Source organism: Myxine glutinosa, chromosome 12 (assembly GCF_964187855.1).
Source record: "Myxine glutinosa chromosome 12, kmMyxGlut1.1, whole genome shotgun sequence".
Lineage (NCBI taxonomy): Eukaryota > Metazoa > Chordata > Myxini > Myxiniformes > Myxinidae > Myxine > Myxine glutinosa.
Window position 1 is genome coordinate 88,828,821 of NC_136272.1, and position 23,411 is coordinate 88,852,231.

The following is a 23,411-nucleotide window of genomic DNA, read 5'->3' on the forward strand; positions in this document are numbered from 1 at the left end:
AGGGAGGGGGGAGGGGGGAGGGGAGAAGGGGAGGGGTAGGGTGGAGGGGGAAGGGATGGAGGGGGGAGGGGGAAGGGGGAGGGAAGGGGATGGCCAGCCAACAATGACGTTGCAGTTCTCATGGTCGGAAAGCAGCACAACAATCGGACATAGTCCTGCATATTCACAACAGCACGAAGCGGATTTTGGAGACTCACCGATCCTGTGACGTCCTCCAGTACCGGCGTTGCTGGGTGGGGGAAGGGAGACCCGTACATTCCCAACCCGTACATTCGCCCTCTCGACTCAAGCTCACTCGGACAAAAGCCTCGCACAAATTACACCGTGAAGGCCCAATGGTCATGTCTATGCCACAAATCACGGGCGCACTGAATTGAAAATATATAGAACGCTCATACTCCGTGAAAAAGTGAAGCCGCCGTGTCGCCATCTTGGTCAGCACGACTCGACCAACTCGCTTCGCGGATCTCGTTTTGTGCGGCAATAAACTGCTCCAATCGGTTAAGGAAGGGTTGTGGAAAGACATTTCACAGCTGTTTCAAAGATATTTAATTCATATCGCACAAAATCGATACAAAACACGATCGCATAAAAGGTGAAAAAACGTGTGACGTGTGACGGGATGGAACATCACGTGATCGCTCTGAGCAAATCAGTCTGGCGGCGGGAATGGAACATCACGTGATCGCTCTGAGCGAATCAGCGAGCTGCTCTGGAACCAGCTGAGATTAGCGGGTACTTCGCTGAAATGCGCTGAGGTTAATATGAATAAAAATATGGATCGTCAAATATTTTGAGTTCGGACATGTTCGTCCCAGGCTCAATGGGCATGTCTATGCCAAATATCAAGCACGTAAGCCTCTCCGTTTAGGAGTCTATCGGTAACATTACACACACACAAACTGTGTTTTATATATATAGATTAAAAACAGCTTTTGCTTCAATTAAACAGGGGCTTCAATTGTGAGGCCCAAATGAAAAGGCAAAATAGCAGAAATTGAAGGCTTTTATTTTATTTTAAACGATTCATATAAACATCCGTTGAATCATATCACACGCAAATCATCAAAATCTAAACAGTACATGGCGCCCATTTTGAAAAAAGATTGAATTCTGCAAAACGGAAGCGGCCGCTACACGACTTCTAAGTCGCACGTTTATGTGTGAAGAGTGCGCGCCGAATCTGTAACACGGAAGTGGCCGCTACACCTGTTTCTCAGTCGCTTTGCACACGCTGCCATGTTACTTCGGAGCCGCACTTTTATATAGGAAGAGTTCGTCAGGAGTCGATCTATTCTCTCCTGGTACGTAGAATAAACAGTATTTGTAGAATTTCAACCAAAGCCACATCACTGTTCATATCGGTAAATATTATTCCATCGTGTTTGGAAAAACTGGAAAATTGAAAAACTTGGAAAAATTGGAAAAACAATATAGCCTATTTTACTCCCAGGGGTCCCAGGAATACCCACCCACAATATCGTTGCGATCGGTTGAGCCGTTTTTGCGGTACCTTCGAACGGACGGACAGACATTTGGTGAATAATAGTAAGATGTACAAATCTTATACCCCGATCCGGATCCAGATCTTCACCAAAATCGAATCCATTCGTCCTTGTCACACACCCAACCTGTCCACCAAGTTTCGTATGAAGCCATCCACGACCTTTTGAGACAACCTGGTCACAGGCAGACAGAGGTGAAAACAGCCTCAGTCCACCTTTGGTGACGGAGGTTAAAGCTGCTTCCAGACTACAAAACGCAAAACTACCATCACAACTATGCATATAAATTTCAGAATACAGGATCGTATCTACAAACCATTGAACATAAAGAATGTGTCCGCAGTAATCTACTACATAAGAGGTGTGTGTGTGTGTGTGTGTGTGTGTGTGTGTGTGTGTGTGTGTGTGTGTGTGTGTGTGTGTGTGTGTGTGTGTGTGTGTGTGTGTGTGTGTGTGTGTGTGTGTGTGTGTGTGTGTGTGTGTGTGTGTGTGTGTGTGTGTGTTTTTGTCTGTGTGTCGCCATATTTCTCAGAGATGGCTGAGCGGATCTTCGTCAAACTTTCAGAGGTTCATCATTGAGTGCATGGGAGTGTTTCCGGCAAAAAAAGATTATTTTGTTTTTGAAAAAACGAAGTTCGTCGTTTTGGAGTTAAAAAAAAAAATTGCTCGATTCGCCTAAGTCGCCTAAGCCTTTTTTGATTAATGACAGTTATATACAAGTACACATTCGCATAAATAAATACAAAACAATGACCAGACATTTGAACGCAAATAAATCAAGCGATTCCAGAAATGTACGAAGTTGGTAGTCTGGCTTCTTCTTCTTCCTGATCGGCATCACACTTAACTCAGAAACGTGATGAACGGCACATTCACCAGCATATATATTCAACGAAAAGGTGATGGACCCCCTACCACTCCCCCAACTCCCTTCCTCACCCCTCCCTCTCCTGCCTCCTCCCTCATCCCCGCCCTCTTCCCCCCACGCCCCCCCCCCCGGCCGGCAAAGCCGGGTACTCCTGCTAGTTCAAGATAAGCTAAACTAGTCGCTAGGCCAATAATCGTGTCTACCGACCCTCAACGTCCAATCTTATTGGTGATCGAGGGGAGGGGATGCTGGATGAACCTGTCGAATGACGGACAAATAGCCATGCAGGACTGGTGCAAGAGATCTCATTGTTTATGACCCTTTGAAGTCAAGTAAAAACACCCTGGCAGATTGATGTCAAACTAACCTGGGCATCATCATCATCATCATCATCATCTTCATCATCAATATTGACAAAGTTAGTCACTACAGCACCATCTGATAGTCCAACTCCCAAGCACAGAGGTTTTACAATGCAATGTGGATGGTATCTTGATCAGATGCAAGTGTAAGATCTGCGGCAATCGGTCACCATAGACAGTCCAGAGCAGGTGTTCTTTGCAAGGCATTCTTTATTAGCGCTGCTTGGTAGATGTGCAAAGTTTCATCGACATGAGGTGCTGAAGCTGCTGAATGTCTACTCGATTCCGTCTTGGTGGCCAGGATGTCACTATGATGCATGTCTGCTTGGGTTGACGAACTGTCTGACAGCCCTGTTAAAGAATCGTCCTTGAAGCGCTGGAAAACAGTTCCTGTTGCGAGTCCGTCGATGACCTTTCCATTGCACATGGATGGTTGATGGAACACCAGACAAAGATAGTCCTGTTGTTGCATTCACGTCAGTTCATCCGACCTGCAGAAAACAGCACATTTTGAGGTGATTAGAGGAGGATTGGAAGTCTTCTATCTCGAAGTGAGAAGACGCTCGCTGAGTTTTTTTCATTATTTCAAAAGTGCGAGAACACCGCTTGTACCAAATTTCAGCTTGAACTGTGAATGTCTTGCAATTTGAGTACTTCAAAAAAAATAAAATCAACATTTTGATCTCATTTATTGCCTTAGATGAGCAAACATACACATTTAATGCAACAAAATTGCATTGCAACTTCACCAAATTGGCAGAAGAAGATTCATATGAACGCAATACTGTCAGACCCCGGTTTATGTCGTGGAAACGTTTCTGAAAAGTGCGATGGATATCGAAACTACGAAAATCACAAAGATTTTTTTTTTTTTCATAAGAACTAATGGAAAAAGCAATGGATGTGTTCCTAACTTCGCTACTTCATGTACGTTTTTTCACTTTTTACTTGTGATATTGCACTTTATTTTGATTAGTGACAGTTGTGTTGAAGTACAAAAAAGAAAACGATGACCAGACATTTAAATAAAAATAAACCTCTTCCAGAATTGGGCGAGGTTGGCGGTCCATCTTCTTTCTCCAATGAATGTGGGCAAAGGGTGTATGTATCAATCGGAGGCAAACTTAAGAACCCGTCAACATAAACGGCGCATTCACGAGCATCCGTTTGAAGACTAATATATAATTTATCAGGAAATGATACCATTGTGTCGTTCACTGCACTTTACCTGAAGTCTCTGAGGGTAGTTCCTTCTCTCTGTGCATTTCAAGAATCGAGTGATGAGTTTGATCATCTGGAATAATTCATGATTCTTGATTACTTGCTCCTCTTTGACCGTACGATGGAATTGAGCATACATGGGCTGAGACGTAGTTGTCATTGTAATTTCAGAAACATATAATACCTCCAACAGATCAGGCCCATATTTTTGTCTTGGACGTAAACTTGTTGTTATTGCCGAAGCCACCAAAGGTAGGCACAGGTTGTGTTTTCACCCCTGTTTGTCTGTCTGCCTGTCTGTCTGATCAGGATATCTCAAAACGTTATGGATGAATTCGGATGGAATTTATTGGAGAGTTTGGGTATGTGACAAGGACGAAATGATTCGATTTTGGTGAAGATCTCTGGTGAAGTGATGGTGAAGATCTCACATTCGGATCTGGACCCGAGGATTTTTAAAGTGATTCTTCACCATTGAGTGATATGGCTAACACCGATTATATAGCATATCTCATAACATTCTGGACAAATTAAGACGAAACTGGGTGGACATGTTGGGTGTGTGACGAGGAAGAATTGATTAGATTTTGGTGAAGATCCGGATGCGGGAATGTTTTAATTTCTCAAGTGATTCTTCACAATTGAGTGATGGAGCCAAAAACGATACATAGCACGATATCTCAAAGCTGTGGATGGATTATGACAAACTAGGTGGACGAATTGGGTAGGTGACAAGAACAAGCTAATTATATTTTTGTTCATGTCCGGATCCAGATCCGGAAATTCAGTGGTATACCAAACGTAAACTGTTCAGCCTGACGGAGGTTTGCGCTCCACCGAGTGTCATTGTAGTTGATACTGCAGTTCTGTTTAATTGCTCTCTCTGTACAATTTTTATCATTTGATTGTGGGTTTTTGTTGTACTATTGCTATTGTTTTTGTCGTAATTTATTATTTTAATTGTATTTGTAAATTAATTGTACAATATTTTATCCTAAAATTGTGAGCTTTGTTTGACAATCTAATTTTCCATTTTTTTTAACAAATGATAATTCAATTGTGAGTACTTATAGCTCGTTCACTGGAACCAGCACACAAATCTATTTACCCCTCACCCTCCTTTCTCTGTTTTCCCAACTTCGCTCCCCTCCTTTGCATTTCTTCTTCCCTTCTTGTTACCAAAACTTGTTTCGTTTTATCTCAGGACTCTTCTTCAAACAGAAACCTCAAAATGCTACCGTGTCTGTTGGCAAGCTGACAAAGTTAAACTGCTCTGCTGAAAGTGGTACGCCCGCGGTGATGCGCTGGATACATGACGGTGTCGACCTCGGAGCATCGGGTGCTCATCACGTCACACAGTTCACTTTGCCACTGCCTTCCGGTCGATACAATGTTGTCAGCATGCTGAAGTAGGTGGTGTCCGGATACATTATTATGATGTTTAATATCTGGGCGCTTATTGTTCATTGCAATGTTATATTCTGGAGATTGTATTCAATATGAAGTCATGTTCATGGGATTGGGAGGTGTTATTTTTGGTAGAAGCTCACTCGTAATTGGAGGCAATAACCAATCGGCTCTCACCTAATCAATTACCCAAGTGGCTAGGATTTTAGCAAATTAACCCCCATGCTCTTTCAGCCAAAGAAAGCTGCATATGGCTGCATAAGTTAAGCCCTTTGTCATTTCAAACCCTACCCGGTTTCTCCCACAGCCGCATACATAGAAAAGTAGTACATACATGAGAATCCCCAGGTTGCACACCCCCCAAAGCCACTGGAATGGCATCATCGCTTATTGACGAATCATCATTGATGGCACAGAAGGAAATGCACACTATTGAGGCTTCCAAGCATGCACCATGTGCAATGCCAATGGCAGTTAGCACATAGATAACAAGACCCAATCATGTGTCTCACCCGTAATTGAAGGAAATAACCAATCGGCTCAATTAACCCAGGTGGCTAGGTTTTCAATAAATTAACCCCCATGCTCTTCTAGCCAAATAAAGTTGCATGAAGCAACTAAGAAAAGCTGCACAACTATTATGTGTCTGAGATTGAATATTTACTCTGAATAGGATCTACCAGATGAAAACCTATTTGTTCCTCCTTTAACTCTGTCCATATCACAACGAATACGGGTTCAAATGCCAATACAGAAGACTTTGCTTGGAATTGAAATACAGACTTGGCATTTAATATGGAATATTTTTTTTGTGGGGGTGAACTTACTTTTCAAGATGACTTAGAACCAAAAGTTCATTGGAATTATGTTGAAATTATTCTAGATTTTGTTAATGTGACCTTTAAAAGAAACAAAAACCACATTTGACATTTCGAAGCAAATAAATTGATCCTTGAAAGTGATGTAAACTGATATCGAACTCAATTCACGGACAGTACTGTGTTAAACTTCTGTACGTTTTCCAGAAGTATCTCTTTATTTTGCACATTAGCCAAAAAAAATTTCAACAAAAACAAAAGCTAAATTATGACTGGGATTACGGACAGTAAAATTACAGTTCAGTACTTCGTGTAACCCCCACGAGCATTCAGGAGAGCACATACACATCGAGGCATGCTGTTCACGAGATTTGCCAAAGTTTGGACAGGAATCGCTTGCCATGCAGTGACAATAGCCTGCTGCAATTCATGCACAGAGGTAGGCTGCTGGTCCAAGTTGTCGATTTGACGCGTTAATTCTGCCCACACGTTCTCTATCGGATTCATATCCGGGGACATGGCAGGCCACTCCATATGCTCGACACCACGGTCAGCAAGAAAGTGTTGGATCATGCGAGCACGATGAGGCCATGCATTGTCATCTTGGAAGACAAAGTTTCCTCGAAAGGCTGCACGAGCAAATGGAAGCAATGTTTCTTCCAGAATGACCCTGTACTTGAACTGGTTCAGGTTTCCATTCAGAACAACCAGGTCAGTTTTGCCCCCTGCATGAAAAGCAGCCCAAACGGTCACCCCAACACCTCCAGCTTGGACTCTTGGCACTATACAATCTTCGTTGTGGGCTTCATGCACTTGTCTGCACACTCGGACGCGGCCATCTTGACGATAGACCAGAAATCTAGACTCGTCACTGAAGGTCACGTGATTCCAGTGTTCTGGCTGCCATTGACGGTGCTCTCTGGCCCACTGCAATCGGCGCTGGTGGTGTTGTTTGGTCAGGCGTGGCTTTCTCAGGGGACGCCTGGCACGATAGCCTGCTTGAACCAGTCGTTGGTTGACTAGCCTTCTGGATACAGGCACATTTGTCAGATGCTGCCACTCAGCCCGAAGCCAATTAGCTGACTTGGTACGGCCATTGCAGACTAACCGGTGCAGCTGGCGATCATCTCTCCTTGTGGTTCTGCGTGGACGTCCTGGCCTCGGTATTGGAGTAGGGACACCCCTCTGAGCATTTCGTTTCAGGATTTTTGACACCTGACCTTGAGTGATGCCATACTGCCGAGCAATAGCACGTTGTTTCATGCCAGAATTTCGTAAAGCCACCACTCCATGACAAACAGCATTGTCGAGTTGACGGACCATCTCCAGAGGAAGCGGCAATAACTTTTTTAGATGTGCAGCAGTTGTTTTCCACTAATACAGAACGCAACAACCCTTATATACCCGATTGTGAAGCCAATCGTCAAATGTACCTGTCCTTACATTTTGTCATGCCACCTGTGATATAATCCTGTTATTGACTTCTTGCTGCGAAAGACAATCAGTGACATGATTCTTTGAACAAAGACATCACCGAAGGGTAAAAGAAACTCACCAGATTGATATACTGAGTGCAGAAAGTAAACCCAAGTCAAGAAAAAAAAAAAATTCCATATTAAATGCCAAGTCTGTAGATGTGATGCCACATAAATTATTGCATTCTGAGATTTCCTTTCTCTAAGAGAAATACAACAATGCCTTGTTTGATGGTTTCTATTCCACTGGACAATGCTCTTCCGTCCCTGCATTTTTGCATATCTTCAACAGTTTTCGAGCAACCACTCTACCCACCACCTTTCAGCATCTGTAGTGATCTTGTCAGCTCCTCATGATTTCCCAGCCTTCGGTTTTTTGATTCCTTGCTCGACTTCTCTTTGATAAATTGTCTCGACATTTACATCACGCAGCACAGCTGGGTCTACGTTGATATCCGATATTTGTGTTTGAGGGGGTCTATTCAAGACCTCTTCAAAATCTTTTTCCATCTTTTATTTTGCTCCTCCTCTGTTGCCAAGATGGTTCCATCGCTAACTTTAATCGAGATGTTTGGCTGAGATGACACATTTGTCAATTATTGTTTACAAATGTTGTATACTATTTTTGTATCATCTTTCTTTGCAGCAGTTTCCGCTTCTTTGGCATTTGTATCATACCATCATCGCTTATCTTTCCTGGCACAGCGCTTTCCAACCTCCTCTTTTTTTTCGATCTTCATCCGTTTTTACTTGAAGGCTCTTATTTTGATGAAGCTCTTTCCTCTCTTCTATCAAGTCATATGTTGCCGTGCTTATCCATTCTTCCTTGGCGGAAATGTTTGTAGCGGAGTGTTTCCTTTGCAGCGTCAGTCATCACACCAAGCATGGCCATAATTCTTCAGGATCTTCATCTGCTAGGACAGCAAATCTGTTCTGCACTTTTACTTGGAACTCCTGACGCACTGCTGCGTGTTTCAGTTTCTCATCATCAAGTCTTCTGCCATGGGGTTTTCAGTTTTATCTTTACTTTTCCCAGTCGTAAGAAGTGGTCACTGTTTATGTCTGCTCCATGGTGCACTCTAACATCCTCGGGAGAGACGCCATTTCACATTAATAGCAAAGTTATCAATCAGGTTGACTGTTTTCCCACCCACTCCATGGACTGCCAAGTTAACAGTATATACACTTGTGTTGAAATGGCGTTCCACCAATGACAAGATAATTTGTGTCGCAGGACGTAGAAAACTCTCTCCATTTCCATTCCTCTTGGCTGTGCCATCTCCACAGGGCTGAGGCCTTCCTCTGCTATCCTCAGCTTATCATGGTATACATGACTGGTGTATGTTAAGAATCTTGGTATATGGATCACCCTGTGGATTGGTTCATTAATTTTTTTTTCCCATTCATTTCATATGCAGCATTTGTCTGCATGTTGCATCATTACAGGGAGCGTGACCGTACTCTGCCCCACCTGTAGCTAAGAGCAGGAATTTGGCCAGAGTGCCGGCAAGGACTTGCCTGATCTTCAAAAAGAACACCGTGGGATCTTCAATGTCCACCAACTAATGATAGCAGATGCGACACCCAGCTTAACATCCATTTGAGGAACGGCACAGACGCATCGATGCCTCGCCCTACCTGAGAGGGCCGAGATTTGACCCAGGTGAGACAGCTCAGAGGCAAGTGTGCACACCTCTCGGTGATCCTGCCAGCCTATATGGATTGGTGCTTCTGCTTCCCATCTTGCGCCATTGAGGCTGTGAAATCATCCTATGACATAAGACATGTCTGTTTCTTGTACACCGCAAGCAGGTCTGGTAGCCTTGCAGTCTATTCCAGCTCTTTTCTGCTCTTCTTCCTCCTGCCCTCTTATCCACCTACCCATCCATGTCAAACACGTTCGACCAGAAACCCTTTCCAAGTGAAATGTACGACTCCACTTTATGCATTCACCTCCATATTGTCTCACATGTAGATCCCTTTTCCAGACTCTGTTCTCTGGTGCTCTTCCCGACAGACTATCAACTCTGGTGCCCAACACCACCTCATGTCCTTCTACATTTGTACCTCTGCACTCTACTTACCCACTGATGAAGCATTAATACAATGAAGCATTAGTGGTGCATTAATACAGTGTGATACAAACGCTTCACCTGCAGGAAGTGACGTCATTATTGGCAGGAACAATCATGCTGTCTGTTTAGATTTGTTAAGTTGTATTAGTTGCAGTTAGAATGTAAAAGCACAAGCAACGAAGCAAGTGTGATCCATCAATGTGGCGTCTTGAGCTGGGAGGAGAGGGGTGGTGCTGGGCTCGCCAGATGTGAGCACACACAAGCCAAACATTTTAACATTCCTTCTCAAAGCAAGGTCTCCTATTTTCCGCAATATGTTTATTCGAATAGGGCTTTGAGAACATTCATTTTGTTGCACAAACTCTGACACCAATCTAAGATGTCGAGATATCAGCTGCTGTAAAAATAGATTCCCACAGCATGTTAGTCGAGGTAACGTTTGTGTTTGTATGTAAGGATCTGCAACTTGCAGTGAGGAAGGAGAGTGTTAACCTGATCATCCAGATAGCAAACCTGCTCTTCCCCTTCCTCGTCTCATGCAATAACCATTTTCTTTTTCATTTCTTACCTTGAATTAACATCCTAAACGTTTGCGGTAAACTGAGGCCTCTTTGTACATGCATCTGACGTCATAGCCGTCTGGGTGAGCCCGATCCCCCTTCGTTCTGTCTCCCCTCCTTCATCACACCCACTGGTCTCGGCATGGCTGGAAAAGGCCTTGGGAGTGGCATTCCAGCAATGTAACCCACAGAGTCAGGATAACTCCAAAGCTTGGCCTTTTGTGGATGAGTTAATTAGGTTGTTTTGTTGGGGGAGGGGGATTGTAAGACTTGTATCATCCGTGGGAACATAATACGAAGTCATAATATTGTGGTTTGGTGAACAAGTGTATGTATGACTCAAATGAATGCTCTGTTGTTAGCAGTAAACAAAATGTTTCTGGAATTGAAAAAATTTGAAAATATTGACTGTTAATAAATTGTCTTTCTGTACTGATGTGTGTGTGTGTGTGTGTGTGTGTGTGTGTGTGTGTGTGTGTGTGTGTGTGTGTGTGTGTGTGTGTGTGTGTGTGTGTGTGTGTGTGTGTGTGTGTGTGTGTGTGTGTGTGTGTGTGTGTATATATATATACACACACACACACACACACACATCATATATATATATATATATATATATATATATGTGTGTTTGTGTGTTTAACTAAAGAAGTACACTAACCCTATGACATGACGCTGACATCATGGGCATAAATTATACCAACACATCACCTCCAAACTAGGAGGTATCCATGTGGCTTTTGTCCCCTACTCCCCAAATAGTTATTTGCTCTCTTCTCCGAAACTGCACACATGATGTTGGTGAAACTTGGCCACTAGCTTCATATCTGATGCCTAATGAAGGTGTATTGGCCGCATTAAAATTTGAGCACATTAAAGGGGATTCTGGGGAGGGGTGTGTTGACCCCCCCACCCCCCACCCTCCCCAAAATACGTATTTACTCTCTTCTCCGAAACTACACGCAGCATGTTGGTGAAAGCTGGCCACAATCTGATTCCTAACGACGGTGTGTTGACTGCATCAAAATCTGAGCAAATTAAAGGCTTTAATGGGGGAGGGGAGGGTTGACCTCCCCCTCCCCCACCCCCAAAATAGGTATTTGCTCTCCTCTCTGAAACTACACAGACAATTTTGATGAAACTTGGCCATAAGCTTCTACATTTGCAGCCCCGTGCTTTGCGTTTTTATGACTTTTTGCGGCCACGTAAAAATATTTCAGCCACGCTATAAGCGAACTTTGCGGGATATCCCACCATCCACTCTTAACAGCTCCATGGGATATCCCACCAACTGCGTAACACGTCATTCCCCATGATTTACTGTACAGAATGAAAACACTCCACCGCATCTATTAGTGCAATTAGTTGTCCCCCTTTTACACATTGAAACAATGCCCTGACATTCACGGCTTTTCGACGAACCAGGAAACCACCGGGAACATATCCCATTTTTTCCATTGAAACAATGCCCCACATTCATGGTTCCGACATTCGCGGCATTTTCCAGGAACGTATCCCCTGCGAATGTCGGGGTCCGACTGTACGTGCAATTTCCACGGGTACCTTCGAGAGTTAAGATCTTATCATGGGTGTCTCGATACTTGTTGGTTGACATGATGCTCTTCAATGTGATCTCGATGTTCAGTCTTTTTTGCTGACCGTGTCCTTATGTACACAATAACACACAGGATAAAGTGGAAGGGAACTGTGTACTTAATAACATGTCATTCTCCTTGAGGAAAGATTTCAGCGAGTAAATAATGAAATCCTCAAAAGTTGATCTGATGGCATTGTCTAGCTCTGGAAGATCTCTGTCTGTGTCCCACAGGATTGACTCTGTACATCGTTCGGATGCAGGGATGTACACCTGTAAGGTTTTGGACCAGGTGAGCATCCTGGAGGCATCTGCTTTCTTAGAAATACAAGGTGAGTAGTTCATAAGGAGAATATTTCTAAAAATCTTTGCTCCCATATTTTAAAAGGTTGTGGTTGGATGTTGTGTTGAGGTTTTTCCCAATTTTTTTTTACCACGTTATTACATTTATTTTTGATTTATGAACCAATGATGCTTAGGCCCCAAATTGCCATTTCTTGCGGATTGGATTATCCGACTTAAATTGACTGGCTGGGCTTGTACTATTAACTGTATTTCATTTTTGGCACAAGGAGATTAAAAATATTCGATTAAATGTTCAACTTTTCATCAATTTGTCTCTCAACTGTTGCGACCATAAAGAAGTATGTTATTACCTCCTATTACGTGCTAAAATGGTGAGTGTATAAGATCTAGGGAGGGTGCTATCCCTGAATCATAAATGGCCCGAGAGACCCCAGACTGAAGTTTTTAATACTGTTACATATTTATGTGAATGTATGTAAATTACCATTCAGGTTGCTTATCCGTGTGTATTATACTAAGGGTTGTTGTGATGGGAGGGTCAGGAGCCCTTCGGAACCAGTGGCCGGAAACGGAAGTGGCCGGAAACGGAAAAAGAAAAGACACGAGGAGAGAAAAGGAGGGGATTCTTCTTCCTCGCCCGCGACGACGAGAAGGTGGAATCGACCTTACGCTGCGCGGAAAACGCGCCGTTGCGAAACGTCTGGCGAGAGGAGTTACCTGGGCGGTAAATACCTTTGGACACGTCCAGTCACTGTGAGTTCGTGCACGAAACCAAGCGTCCGGGACAGTTTGCCCCGTCTACAAAGACGCGTACGGGTCCGCACGTTGGGCCTCGCTCGAGTCGGAAGCCGTGCTGGGTTTTGCCCATCTACAAGGACGCGTAAGAGTCGCACTTGGGGCCTCGCGCACGTTGGACGCCGCGCTGGGTTTGCCCCGTGGCTTGGCAAGGAGGTGCGCTGCAGCCGCGGCCCCAGTCCGAGACGGCACGTTTAGAGCACGTCCGCCCGGGGCTCGTTCAACCGCCCGTGTGCGGAGAGGAGAGACATTGACCACGGAGGGAGTCAGGAGTGGGGCTCACGTGAGGAATGTATACGATTAAGATGGCCATCTTAGAGTTGTGTAGATGAGTTCACATGGTTGTAATATTGATTGTGCATTGTTGATGGTTGTTGATTGCTCAGTGAATATATTATTGATTATTCCGGATCCTTGGTGTGGGGTTTCTTCTTGACCGGAATTCATATTGATTGCGTTACGAAAGCGTATAAACCATATATCTTTCTGGCGGGGTCCCTCCCACGGTCCGGGGGTCACCAAGACCAGGTAGTTACCGGGAGGACCACGTAACAGAATTGGGGGCTCGTCCAAATTACGATTTGCGGTTTCGCAATTGGGTCTACGTCCGGGATCTAAAAGTGTATAAAATAATAAAATAATAATATTTTTGGTAATTAAAATTTATTAATTAATTATTAATTGGTAATATTTTTTTTTGAGAAATTGGGGAAAGTCTTGGGGTGAAGGTTAACAGGTGTTAACGATAGGCACCATGGCGTTTGTGGCACAGAACTTTGGGGTAACCCCGAGTGAGGCACAGTTCCGAGCGTTGCTAAAGTCGGATCTCTTGAAATTGGCCAAACATTTTAACTTGGAGGTCCGAACTAATTTGAGGAAGGCAGAGTTGCAGGCCACGGTGATACAATCTATGGTGGGATTAGGAACATGGGACGAGTTAGCCTGGGAGTGGCTACCCGAAGAACCAGAAGACGTGGAGCTCCGGAAACTGGAGTTACAATTACGGAGCCAGGAACGGATCAAAGAAGAAGAAAGGAAAGCAGAAAAGGAAAGAGCAGAAGAAGAAAGGAAAGCAGAAAAGGAAAGAGCAGAAGAAGAAAGGAAAGCAGAAAAGGAAAGAGCAGAAGAAGAAAGGAAAGCAGAGGAGAGGAGAGAAGAGAAACAAGCAGAGGAAAGGAGAGTGGAACGAGAACTCCAGGAAAGGTTAGCAGAAGAAGAAAGGAAAGCAGAAAAGGAAAGAGCAGAAGAAGAAAGGAAAGCAGAAAAGGAAAGAGCAGAGGAAGAAAGGAAAGCAGAGGAGAGGAGAGAAGAGAAACAAGCAGAGGAAAGGAGAGTGGAAAGAGAACTCCAGGAAAGAAGAGAAAAGGAACAAGCAGAGGAAAGGAGAGCTGCAAGGGACCTCGAAGCAGAGGAGAGAAAAGCGGAAAGGGAATTAAAGGAACGTGACATGCAGCTTCAGCAAGAAATCAAATTCAAGGAGCTGGAGTTAATGAGAGAACGGGGAGAGGCACCACCCTTGCTGACGGGGTCGACACCTAACCAGAAAACCTGGGATGTGGGCAGACATGTGAGGCTGGTTCCACCGTTCAGTGAAAAAGAAGTCGCGAAATTTTTTCCACACTTTGAGAAAGTGGCTCGACAATTAAACTGGCCGGAGGAGGCATGGACCATACTCGTGCAAAGTGTGCTGGTGGGGAAAGCTCAGGAAATTTATTCGGCGCTACCAATGGACCAATGTGCAGATTATGAGGTACTGAAGAAGCACATCCTCAAAGCCTATGAGTTGGTTCCGGAAGCTTACAGGCAAAAATTCAGGAATGCCAGGAAGAGGGAGAGTGAGACCCATGTGGAGTTTGCCAGAGTGAAAGAAAACATGTTTGATCGGTGGTGTGAGTCAAAAGGAGTCGGGAAAGACTTCGAAACATTGCGGGACTTGATCCTGGTGGAGGAATTCCAGCAGTGTGTCCACGAGGACATCAAAGTGTACCTGCAGGAAAAGAAAGTACCGAAGTTGTGGGACGCAGCCACCATGGCAGATGATTATGCCTTAACCCACCGAATAGGGGTCCACGAACCTAACTCCTCGCCTAGATCTCCGCAGGGGAGGTGGGGAACAGCAGGTGCGGAGAACGACCATACATGGCGGCGGCCTCGAGAGGATTATGGGGACAACTATGATACCCCACCGGTTCGAAATCGGAGGGATGAGGGCCCAAGACAAACTTATAGTTCGGGGGGCCCGAGGCAGACCACGAGTTTTTCCTCCGGGCCTACTTGCGCTTTTTGCAAGAAACCTGGACACTTGATGTCCAGTTGTTACCGCAGGAAAAGCGAAGACCCAGAGCGGAGTCCGACTACTACGACTCCAAACGCAATGGCCATTGTGAGAAATCGCCATCAAAAGGGTTACCAACCCTTTATTTCAGAGGGGTTTGTGTCACGGGATGGAGCCTCGACTAACCGGAAACCGGTTAGGATATTGAGGGACACAGGGGCACATCAATCTTTAATGCTTGAAGGCATTTTGCCATGGTCCGAGGAGACGGCAACGGGGGATAGTGTTCGTTTACAGGGGATCGGGGGCGGTGTTAGTGCTCCCCTTCATGTCATCCATTTGGAGTCCGATTTGGTGTCAGGACCGGTCACCGTCGGTTTACAAGCCACGCTTCCTGTAGAGGGTGTATCTGTGGTTATTGGGAATGATTTGGCCGGGGGTCAAGTTTATGGTAACCTGAGGGTTGGTAAAGAGCCCAGCAGGGAAAATAACGCCACACCAGCTCGGGATGGCGACAAAAGTGCCAAGTTATTTGTAGGGGGACTGAACTTCAAAACAGAGGAAGAAGTTCTGACCTCTGTCTTCAACAGATATGGGCCGCTGGTGGAAGTGCGGTTGGTAAGAGACTGGGAAACGCAACAGTCAAGAGGGTTCGGCTTTGTCACGTTTGCCAGCACAAAAGACGCCAGAGAGGCAGAGAAGAATTGGAATGGCAAGGATTTGGAGGGTCGGACCATAACAGTAGGGAAGGCATTTCGTAGGCGTCGAGAGGTCTACAGGAGAGGACAACTGGGCGGTAGTTTTGGTGGTGGCCGAGAAGGAGACCGCTATTCATGGGACTACAGGGACCAGTGGTCCCACCATAATTATTAGGGAAGTTCTGAAAAGTTGAAGCACTGAAGGCGGCGGAGCCGCCGAGCCAAGATTCCTACACGAATTAACCGTGAACGCCGTTCCTAAAGGCGTCCAGGCAGGGAACTTTTATGCACGGACTAACCGTGAACTCCACGTTCCTCAAGGCGCCCATGTAGAGAACTTTCCTGCACGGACTAACCGTGAACTCCGCGTTCCTAAAGGCATCCATGTAGTGAATACTCGGCTTGGCCTCCCGGAAAAAGTGCTATCGAGTTGCCTAACTTTGGATCTTGGATCAACCCCTTAACCTTCATTCCCAAGAAACTGACGGTCAAAGTCAGAGGGTCATGAGAGGGAGTTTGATTTGGCAGGGACAATGTCGTTGTTGGTACTTAGTCCAGAGGGAATAATCTGGAGGGTTGAGTGATCTGGTTTGTTTCTCCAAATTGGCCGGCAAAGAAAGTTTTCGCTGGGTTCAAACTTTCTTTCTTGAAGGGGGGGAGTGTTACATATTTATGTGAATGTATGTAAATTACCATTCAGGTTGCTTATCCGTGTGTATTATACTAAGGGTTGTTGTGATGGGAGGGTCAGGAGCCCTTCGGAACCAGTGGCCGGAAACGGAAGTGGCCGGAAACGGAAAAAGAAAAGACACGAGGAGAGAAAAGGAGGGGATTCTTCTTCCTCGCCCGCGACGACGAGAAGGTGGAATCGACCTTACGCTGCGCGGAAAACGCGCCGTTGCGAAACGTCTGGCGAGAGGAGTTACCTGGGCGGTAAATACCTTTGGACACGTCCAGTCACTGTGAGTTCGTGCACGAAACCAAGCGTCCGGGACAGTTTGCCCCGTCTACAAAGACGCGTACGGGTCCGCACGTTGGGCCTCGCTCGAGTCGGAAGCCGTGCTGGGTTTTGCCCATCTACAAGGACGCGTAAGAGTCGCACTTGGGGCCTCGCGCACGTTGGACGCCGCGCTGGGTTTGCCCCGTGGCTTGGCAAGGAGGTGCGCTGCAGCCGCGGCCCCAGTCCGAGACGGCACGTTTAGAGCACGTCCGCCCGGGGCTCGTTCAACCGCCCGTGTGCGGAGAGGAGAGACATTGACCACGGAGGGAGTCAGGAGTGGGGCTCACGTGAGGAATGTATACGATTAAGATGGCCATCTTAGAGTTGTGTAGATGAGTTCACATGGTTGTAATATTGATTGTGCATTGTTGATGGTTGTTGATTGCTCAGTGAATATATTATTGATTATTCCGGATCCTTGGTGTGGGGTTTCTTCTTGACCGGAATTCATATTGATTGCGTTACGAAAGCGTATAAACCATATATCTTTCTGGCGGGGTCCCTCCCACGGTCCGGGGGTCACCAAGACCAGGTAGTTACCGGGAGGACCACGTAACAATACTGAAAGGATGAACCATGAAAACAACTCAATAATTTCTGGGTCCATGCAGGTCCTGTTTCATTCCATTTCATGAACTTCTCCCCCGCACTTACTATGGCAATGTTCAGGGTCGTTGTCACGTTAGGAATTTACCGGTTTGAATGTGCCTGATATGATCGGATCTCAACGACCAAGCTATCAAATCTCTCAAATTGAACCCCGAGAGTACTTGGATGAGAGCCCTGGTGTTGTAGGCAAGCTTTGTTGGTGGCATGATTGCCTCCAAGTTGTCTGGTGTTGGATTTGTTTTTCCCATCAAGTCAAATACAGCTAAACTGCCGTCCTGGCGCAGTCCTTGCGGGCAGGGGGGCCGGGGGGGTGCAAATCTTTGAGTGCACTATGCTTTTAGGTTGGGGCACAAAGCCAGTTGTCCCATCCGCATTGTCTCATCTTATCTCTCAAGAAGAACAGGATATTGTGTGCAAGTTCTGTGGTTTCATTAAATTCCGTGCGTATAGCTTTAATGGGATGCATAATGGGTGTGGCTTTTAAGTTAGATTTTATTAATGGTAAGATTGGGCTTCGTATTACAGAACCAAAGAAAATCAATAGATTGTGAAATTAAAAGTGTGTGGATAAAGCACATGCATGTTGGGCGAGAGGGCCTCCTCCCATGTTGGCTTCCTTGTATATTCGACACATCAGCTTAGCTTCTCATGACTTTTTAAATGTGTACAAGAAGAAAGAAGAACCACCTTAAGAGGCCATTTTTCCCTGCAGAGCAGGGGTTGGCCTTTTTTTGGGCCTTTTTTGGGACATCATGGTCCCCTTTTTGAAGCATTGTTTTATGGCCGGATGCCCTTCCTGCTGCCAACCCTGTTAGTTGCCTCTTGCGACACACAGGGAATTACCAGTGAGCTGGTACTCAATTTGCCGACCTCAGAAGGATGACAAGCTGAGTCAACCCCCCTGGTGTTAATTCAGCGATCGACCAGGATTTGAACCTAGGATCCTAGGATCCCAAGCCGGCACCCTAACCGCTAAGCCAACACCAGGCAAACAAAAAAATTGTATTTGTAATGTTATTTCATCTCCCAATAATTAATGTCTGCCACCCTCCTTGGGGTCATCGACATATTATCTTTGCATGATGGAGGGTTACTGAGACAAAAAATTGACAAAAGTAAAAGAAGGGGTCGGAGAGATTGTAAACGAGGGTATGGGAGTTTTGGGTAGGAAGGGGAGGAGAGGGATGCTGATTGAAAGAAGATGGGAGGAAGCATACGTAAATGACTGAGAATGTGTTGAGTTGGGGGGAGTTGAAAGGTCAAACAATGAAATGTTCCTTCCTGGATTAACAGCTCAGGTTTTTATTTTGTCTCACCAAAAAATTTTGTCCTGTTCCTGCCAATGGTCTTGAACACTCTCCACGTCTCTTTGCATTCCATCACCTGACTCCATTAGGGCTTCCCAGTTTCATCGAAGAACCAGCGTCGTTGGCCGTTTTACCTGGCCATCCTTTCAACCTGAAGTGTTCGGCCCATGGCCCTCCAGAGCCAGTAATAATATCCTGGCACTTGAATGGCAAACCTTGGCCTGGTTACACTGAAGAATATTCTCCTTCTGTCCTGGACATTCCAGGTATGGTTTTGTGTCTAAATAATCTTTTTTTCACTTGGGAAAATAAACTTGTTACATTTACTAACTTGGTGATTACATGAAAGACCTTGTCGTTCTTTATTAAGGTGATCAATTATATTGTTGTAACATTCCTTTATGCAGTTCATGCTTTGTGTGTCCTCGTAGGCGATTCTCATGAGATCTCGCTTTCAAAAATGCATCATAGGCAGATGCACCATAGATCCATGGTTTTGGGGTGCGGGGGTGCAAAAATTTACATTGTACTGAAAAATATAATTCTGCAAATTCTTTTGGCTAAAAACAAAAAATTGCTCGATTTTAATTATTGTCTCATAAACGCCCAATTGAATGAAAAGCAGACATTGCATATAATGAAACGAATGACAAAATGATGAAAACAAATCCATGTTTGACATTGAACAAGGTTTGGCATGGAAGTGACCTTCAGAATTGTGGTTTTGCCGTCAGTTTAACATTTGCTTTCATCATTATCTCGACGATGTGAATCACTTGTAACAAAGTCTTCTTCTCCAAAACACATTTGATGCCTATTGTATACCCTGGATAATTTCCCACAGTCCAAAAGCATGTTCCTTGGTCTTGAAAACATGGACCGAGTGCCAAACAGTGATATGGACTCTGGATTATCTGATATTTGGGATACCATTCCACTTCTTGGTTCATGAATGGTTTGGAGAAAAGAATCATGACAAATCATTTCAGTGATTTCTTAATCATCAAGTAGCCACTGTGGGAGCAAACTAAATTGTCCAAATAATTTCCATGTTGAACGCTGCGGTCAACATCAGCTGTGTTCTGAGGAATATTGGGCGATCCCACATTCCGAGACCACATCTTCGGTTATATGCACGTTAATGCATGTGAAAAAAAAACAAGATCGCTTTTGATGGAATGGGATGGGAGGGGAGAGATTTAGGGTGGGGAGGGGGGGAGGGGAACGCCGGGTGTTGCTCCCTCCCTGGATCCTCCCCTGATGGGTATAGGTGTTTAGAAATAGCTGCTTGGCAGTTTGTGTGGAAAGCCAAGATCCAGAAAAATATCCCATGGAATCCACATCAGCCGGCACATTTCATAAAGTTTCTGCCATTCGGGCTGACAAGCTGGCAAAAAGAATACTTAAGCTGACGTGTCTTCACTTCTTTGAGATTTGCTTCGTACTCGCACATGGACCATACTACTCTATACAGTTCTATCTCTTCTGAGGTAATTTCAAACCCCTCCTACCCCCATAAACGAAACAATGCATATATATATATATATATATATATATATATATATATATATATATATATATATATATATATTGCAAAACTTTGTCCATCGAGGCAGCCAAAGCCATTTCCTGGTCTTCAGTCAGTCTAGATCGTTTCCTATTAAATCCCATGTGGGTCTTGCTTGGACCTATTCTTGCATGTTTAACTTGTTGATGTTAGAGCCGAAGTGAAGAATAATTGTGTTGTCTGTGCAGGCATCAGGCAGTCCAGCTTAATCTCGTGTCATGCTTCTAACTCTAAGGGTGTGAGGGTCTCCCCCTTTGTCAAGATCCATGTAAAAGGTGAGTGATCGTCGTCGTTGCCATCCTTCGTCTCCGAAAGGAGATCTGGAAAATATAAAGCAGAAGATGATGGTCTCGATTTGTTTTCTTTGCTCATGTTAACTTTCGATTTGGTTTGTCTTGAAATATTTTGTTTATTTCCTTTTCGGATTGTCACCCAACACTCATTTTCATATTGGACTATGACTGAACTCGAACCTACAAATTCCCTCATTGGTTATTTCTGCTACTTTACATGGGAAATGAACTGGCTCTTGGCCGCTATCCCAGCAAAACATGTCTCCATAAACGTGAACAATGGTGTCTCTGTTTACAGAATCATTTTTGCTCCAGGTTGTAACTGATAGTCTTTTGTCTCCTCAGTGCCTCCTGAAGCACCGTCTCTTCTGCGACTCGTGCAGCGAGGCAATCGTAGCGTTGGCATTTCCTGGGAAGTTCCTTTTGATGGCCATTCACCCATAACCAGCTGCAAAGTGCAGGTGCTCGTAAGCTTCCATCAATATGACATTGTGGCGTGTTGCAGACTTCCCTAAAGATGGTTGCGTTGCTTGAAATCGGACTCCATGTATGACCATGTTTTTTCTGAAGATTGCATGAAAACTATTAGTCACCTGAGTATTAGGTTATGAGTCTCTACTCCCTTTCAATGGCTGCAATTACTCCCACCTCTTTGTGTGGTTGGTTATTGTCACAAGTCTTTCAGGAACCGGCTCGCCAGGCTTCATGTTCGACTGAGGGTGTTAATTAAATAAAATAATTTATACTGGGTGCTGGTGATAATTTGCATAATCTTGTCAAAGACGCTACGGGATCTTTAACATCCACCAACATCCAATGCTGCCAGACTAGTCCTCCTGCTTAACGTCCTCCTTATCGAGGTCTCCTCAATGTTGTTGGCGCACATTGATGGTTTTTTTTTGTATATAAATCTAGGCTCGTGTAAGAGCTAACATTAATCACAAAAAACATAAACGGACACATAAAACATATAATAAAGGGAGCAGGAGACAAGATGGTGGGGGAGAGGGAAGCGCACAAGTACAACAGTGGAGAACAGGGACATCGGGAGATCTGTGGGAGGGAGAGGGCTTGGGGGAAGGGGCAGAGAAAGGGGGGGGGGGGTGGGGAGGTGGGAGAGATATAAAACAAATGGATACTGCTAGGACTTTCAGGAAAAAAGTCGGTATTTCAAAAAATTGGATCTGGGGTGAATTAATGGGGTATAAAAGATCAAGGTTTTGGATGGGGGAAGATAAGAGATGGTGGTGAACAGCTGTTTTAAAGACCTGGAGGGAGGAGTGGGATTGAAGAGAGTGGGGAGTTTGTTCCAGACGCGGGAGAAAAGAGGAATGAAAGGGTGAAGGTGAGCAGAGAGCCTTGATTTTGGCAGTTTAACCATCAGAGGGTTGCAGGCAGATCTTGTGTGACCTGAAGGAATATTTGGGGGACAGAGCACAGACAGAGCTGGGGGAGCTAGGCCGGAGAGGAGTCGGTAGAAGACAGAAAGACCACCAACCTGCCTGCGGTGAGCGAGTGGAAGGCCCTTGGAGTTAGCTTCATCGCGGGAGATTCCAACGATTCTGAAAGCTTTGGTTTCAACAGCGTGAAGCCGGGCTAAGTGTGAGGCAGGAGCACCAGCCCAGAAGGGAGAGCAGTATTCCACCAAGCTGCGGATGAAAGCCTTGTATGTGGTGAGGAGCTCAGGTGTGCCAAGGAAGGACTTCGCACAACGGAGGATGCCCAGTCGGCGACTGGCTTTGGAGGCCAGCTTGGAAATGTGGATTTCCCAGGAAAGATCATGGCAGATAGTGAGACCCAAAAGCAAAAGAAAAAGCTTGAGTTTTCACCCTGCATGTGAAGCACCAGCGTGGCACTTTGTAGCTGGGTCAGGATTCAAACCAGGTTAGACATCTCAGAGGCGACATCTCAAGGCCGTCTTACCAGCCATATTACCTCGGTTGTGTGGTGCCCCAAAAGCAATACCTTCCAATTGTTTTTCTCTTACCTTCACCTGTTTACCATCTCCTTGTGCACTCCAATCACCATGAACTGAGGGTATTGTGATTGTGGAAGTTGTATCATCAAAACATGCCAATTCAGTGACAACATTCTTTTATCTTCATTGTATTTGAAATCTACTACAAAGACCATCTACCAAGCATTGTCGGCATAATTAACATTGACTCAGAATTCTGCATAATTTACTTCCGACTCCTCCTTTTATGTTCAGCCCACTCAAAGGTGTACTCGAAGCCTGATGGCAACATGGCATTCCAGTGGGCAGAGCTTCAAGTCCAAAAGTAAAGGAATTGTTGTTACCCCGCTCGTGTAGCGCAAAGTGGGGATAAGCAATTGGCTCACTCTGTCTGTCAGTCAGTCTATGTCTATCCTTGAAGAAGTACTTGATATTTTGAACTCGAGAACATGAATTGGAACACAAACCTGCAGTTTAATGGTACTTCGGCTCTGAGTTTGGCAAATTGTATGGAATCTTATGACGACTGCGTATGTGCAAATAGAGTGGGGGTAATTGTCTGTCTGTCTGACAGTCAAACAAAATTGAAAATAATTCCCGATAGGGAAACTTTACTGGTTTTATGGATGCCTGATAGGCACGAAGGTGGCGTTCGCATGGGTATTTCCCAAATTCGCTTCGCATTATTCGTTCGCAAATTTCAAACAACAGGCATGAAGACC

At 45.0% G+C, this 23,411-nt stretch overlaps 1 protein-coding gene across 4 annotated transcripts in view; it reads left to right on the forward strand.

Annotated features, from left to right (window-relative positions):
- Positions 1-23,411, forward strand: part of LOC137437592 (tyrosine-protein kinase receptor UFO) — a 122,027-nt gene that overhangs the window by 4,641 nt on the left and 93,975 nt on the right. For 3 of the 4 annotated variants that reach the window (XM_078766081.1, XM_078766082.1, XM_078766083.1), the window contains exons 2-6: positions 5,161-5,365; positions 12,117-12,214; positions 18,962-19,138; positions 20,628-20,714; positions 21,078-21,193. In XM_078766081.1, the coding sequence (XP_078622207.1) occupies positions 5,161-5,365; positions 12,117-12,214; positions 18,962-19,138; positions 20,628-20,714; positions 21,078-21,193 (683 nt within the window). Of the gene's footprint in view, positions 1-5,160; positions 5,366-9,102; positions 9,320-12,116; positions 12,215-18,961; positions 19,139-20,627; positions 20,715-21,077; positions 21,194-23,411 lie in introns of all 4 variants that reach the window. The other variant, XM_078766084.1, reaches the window with a different exon arrangement.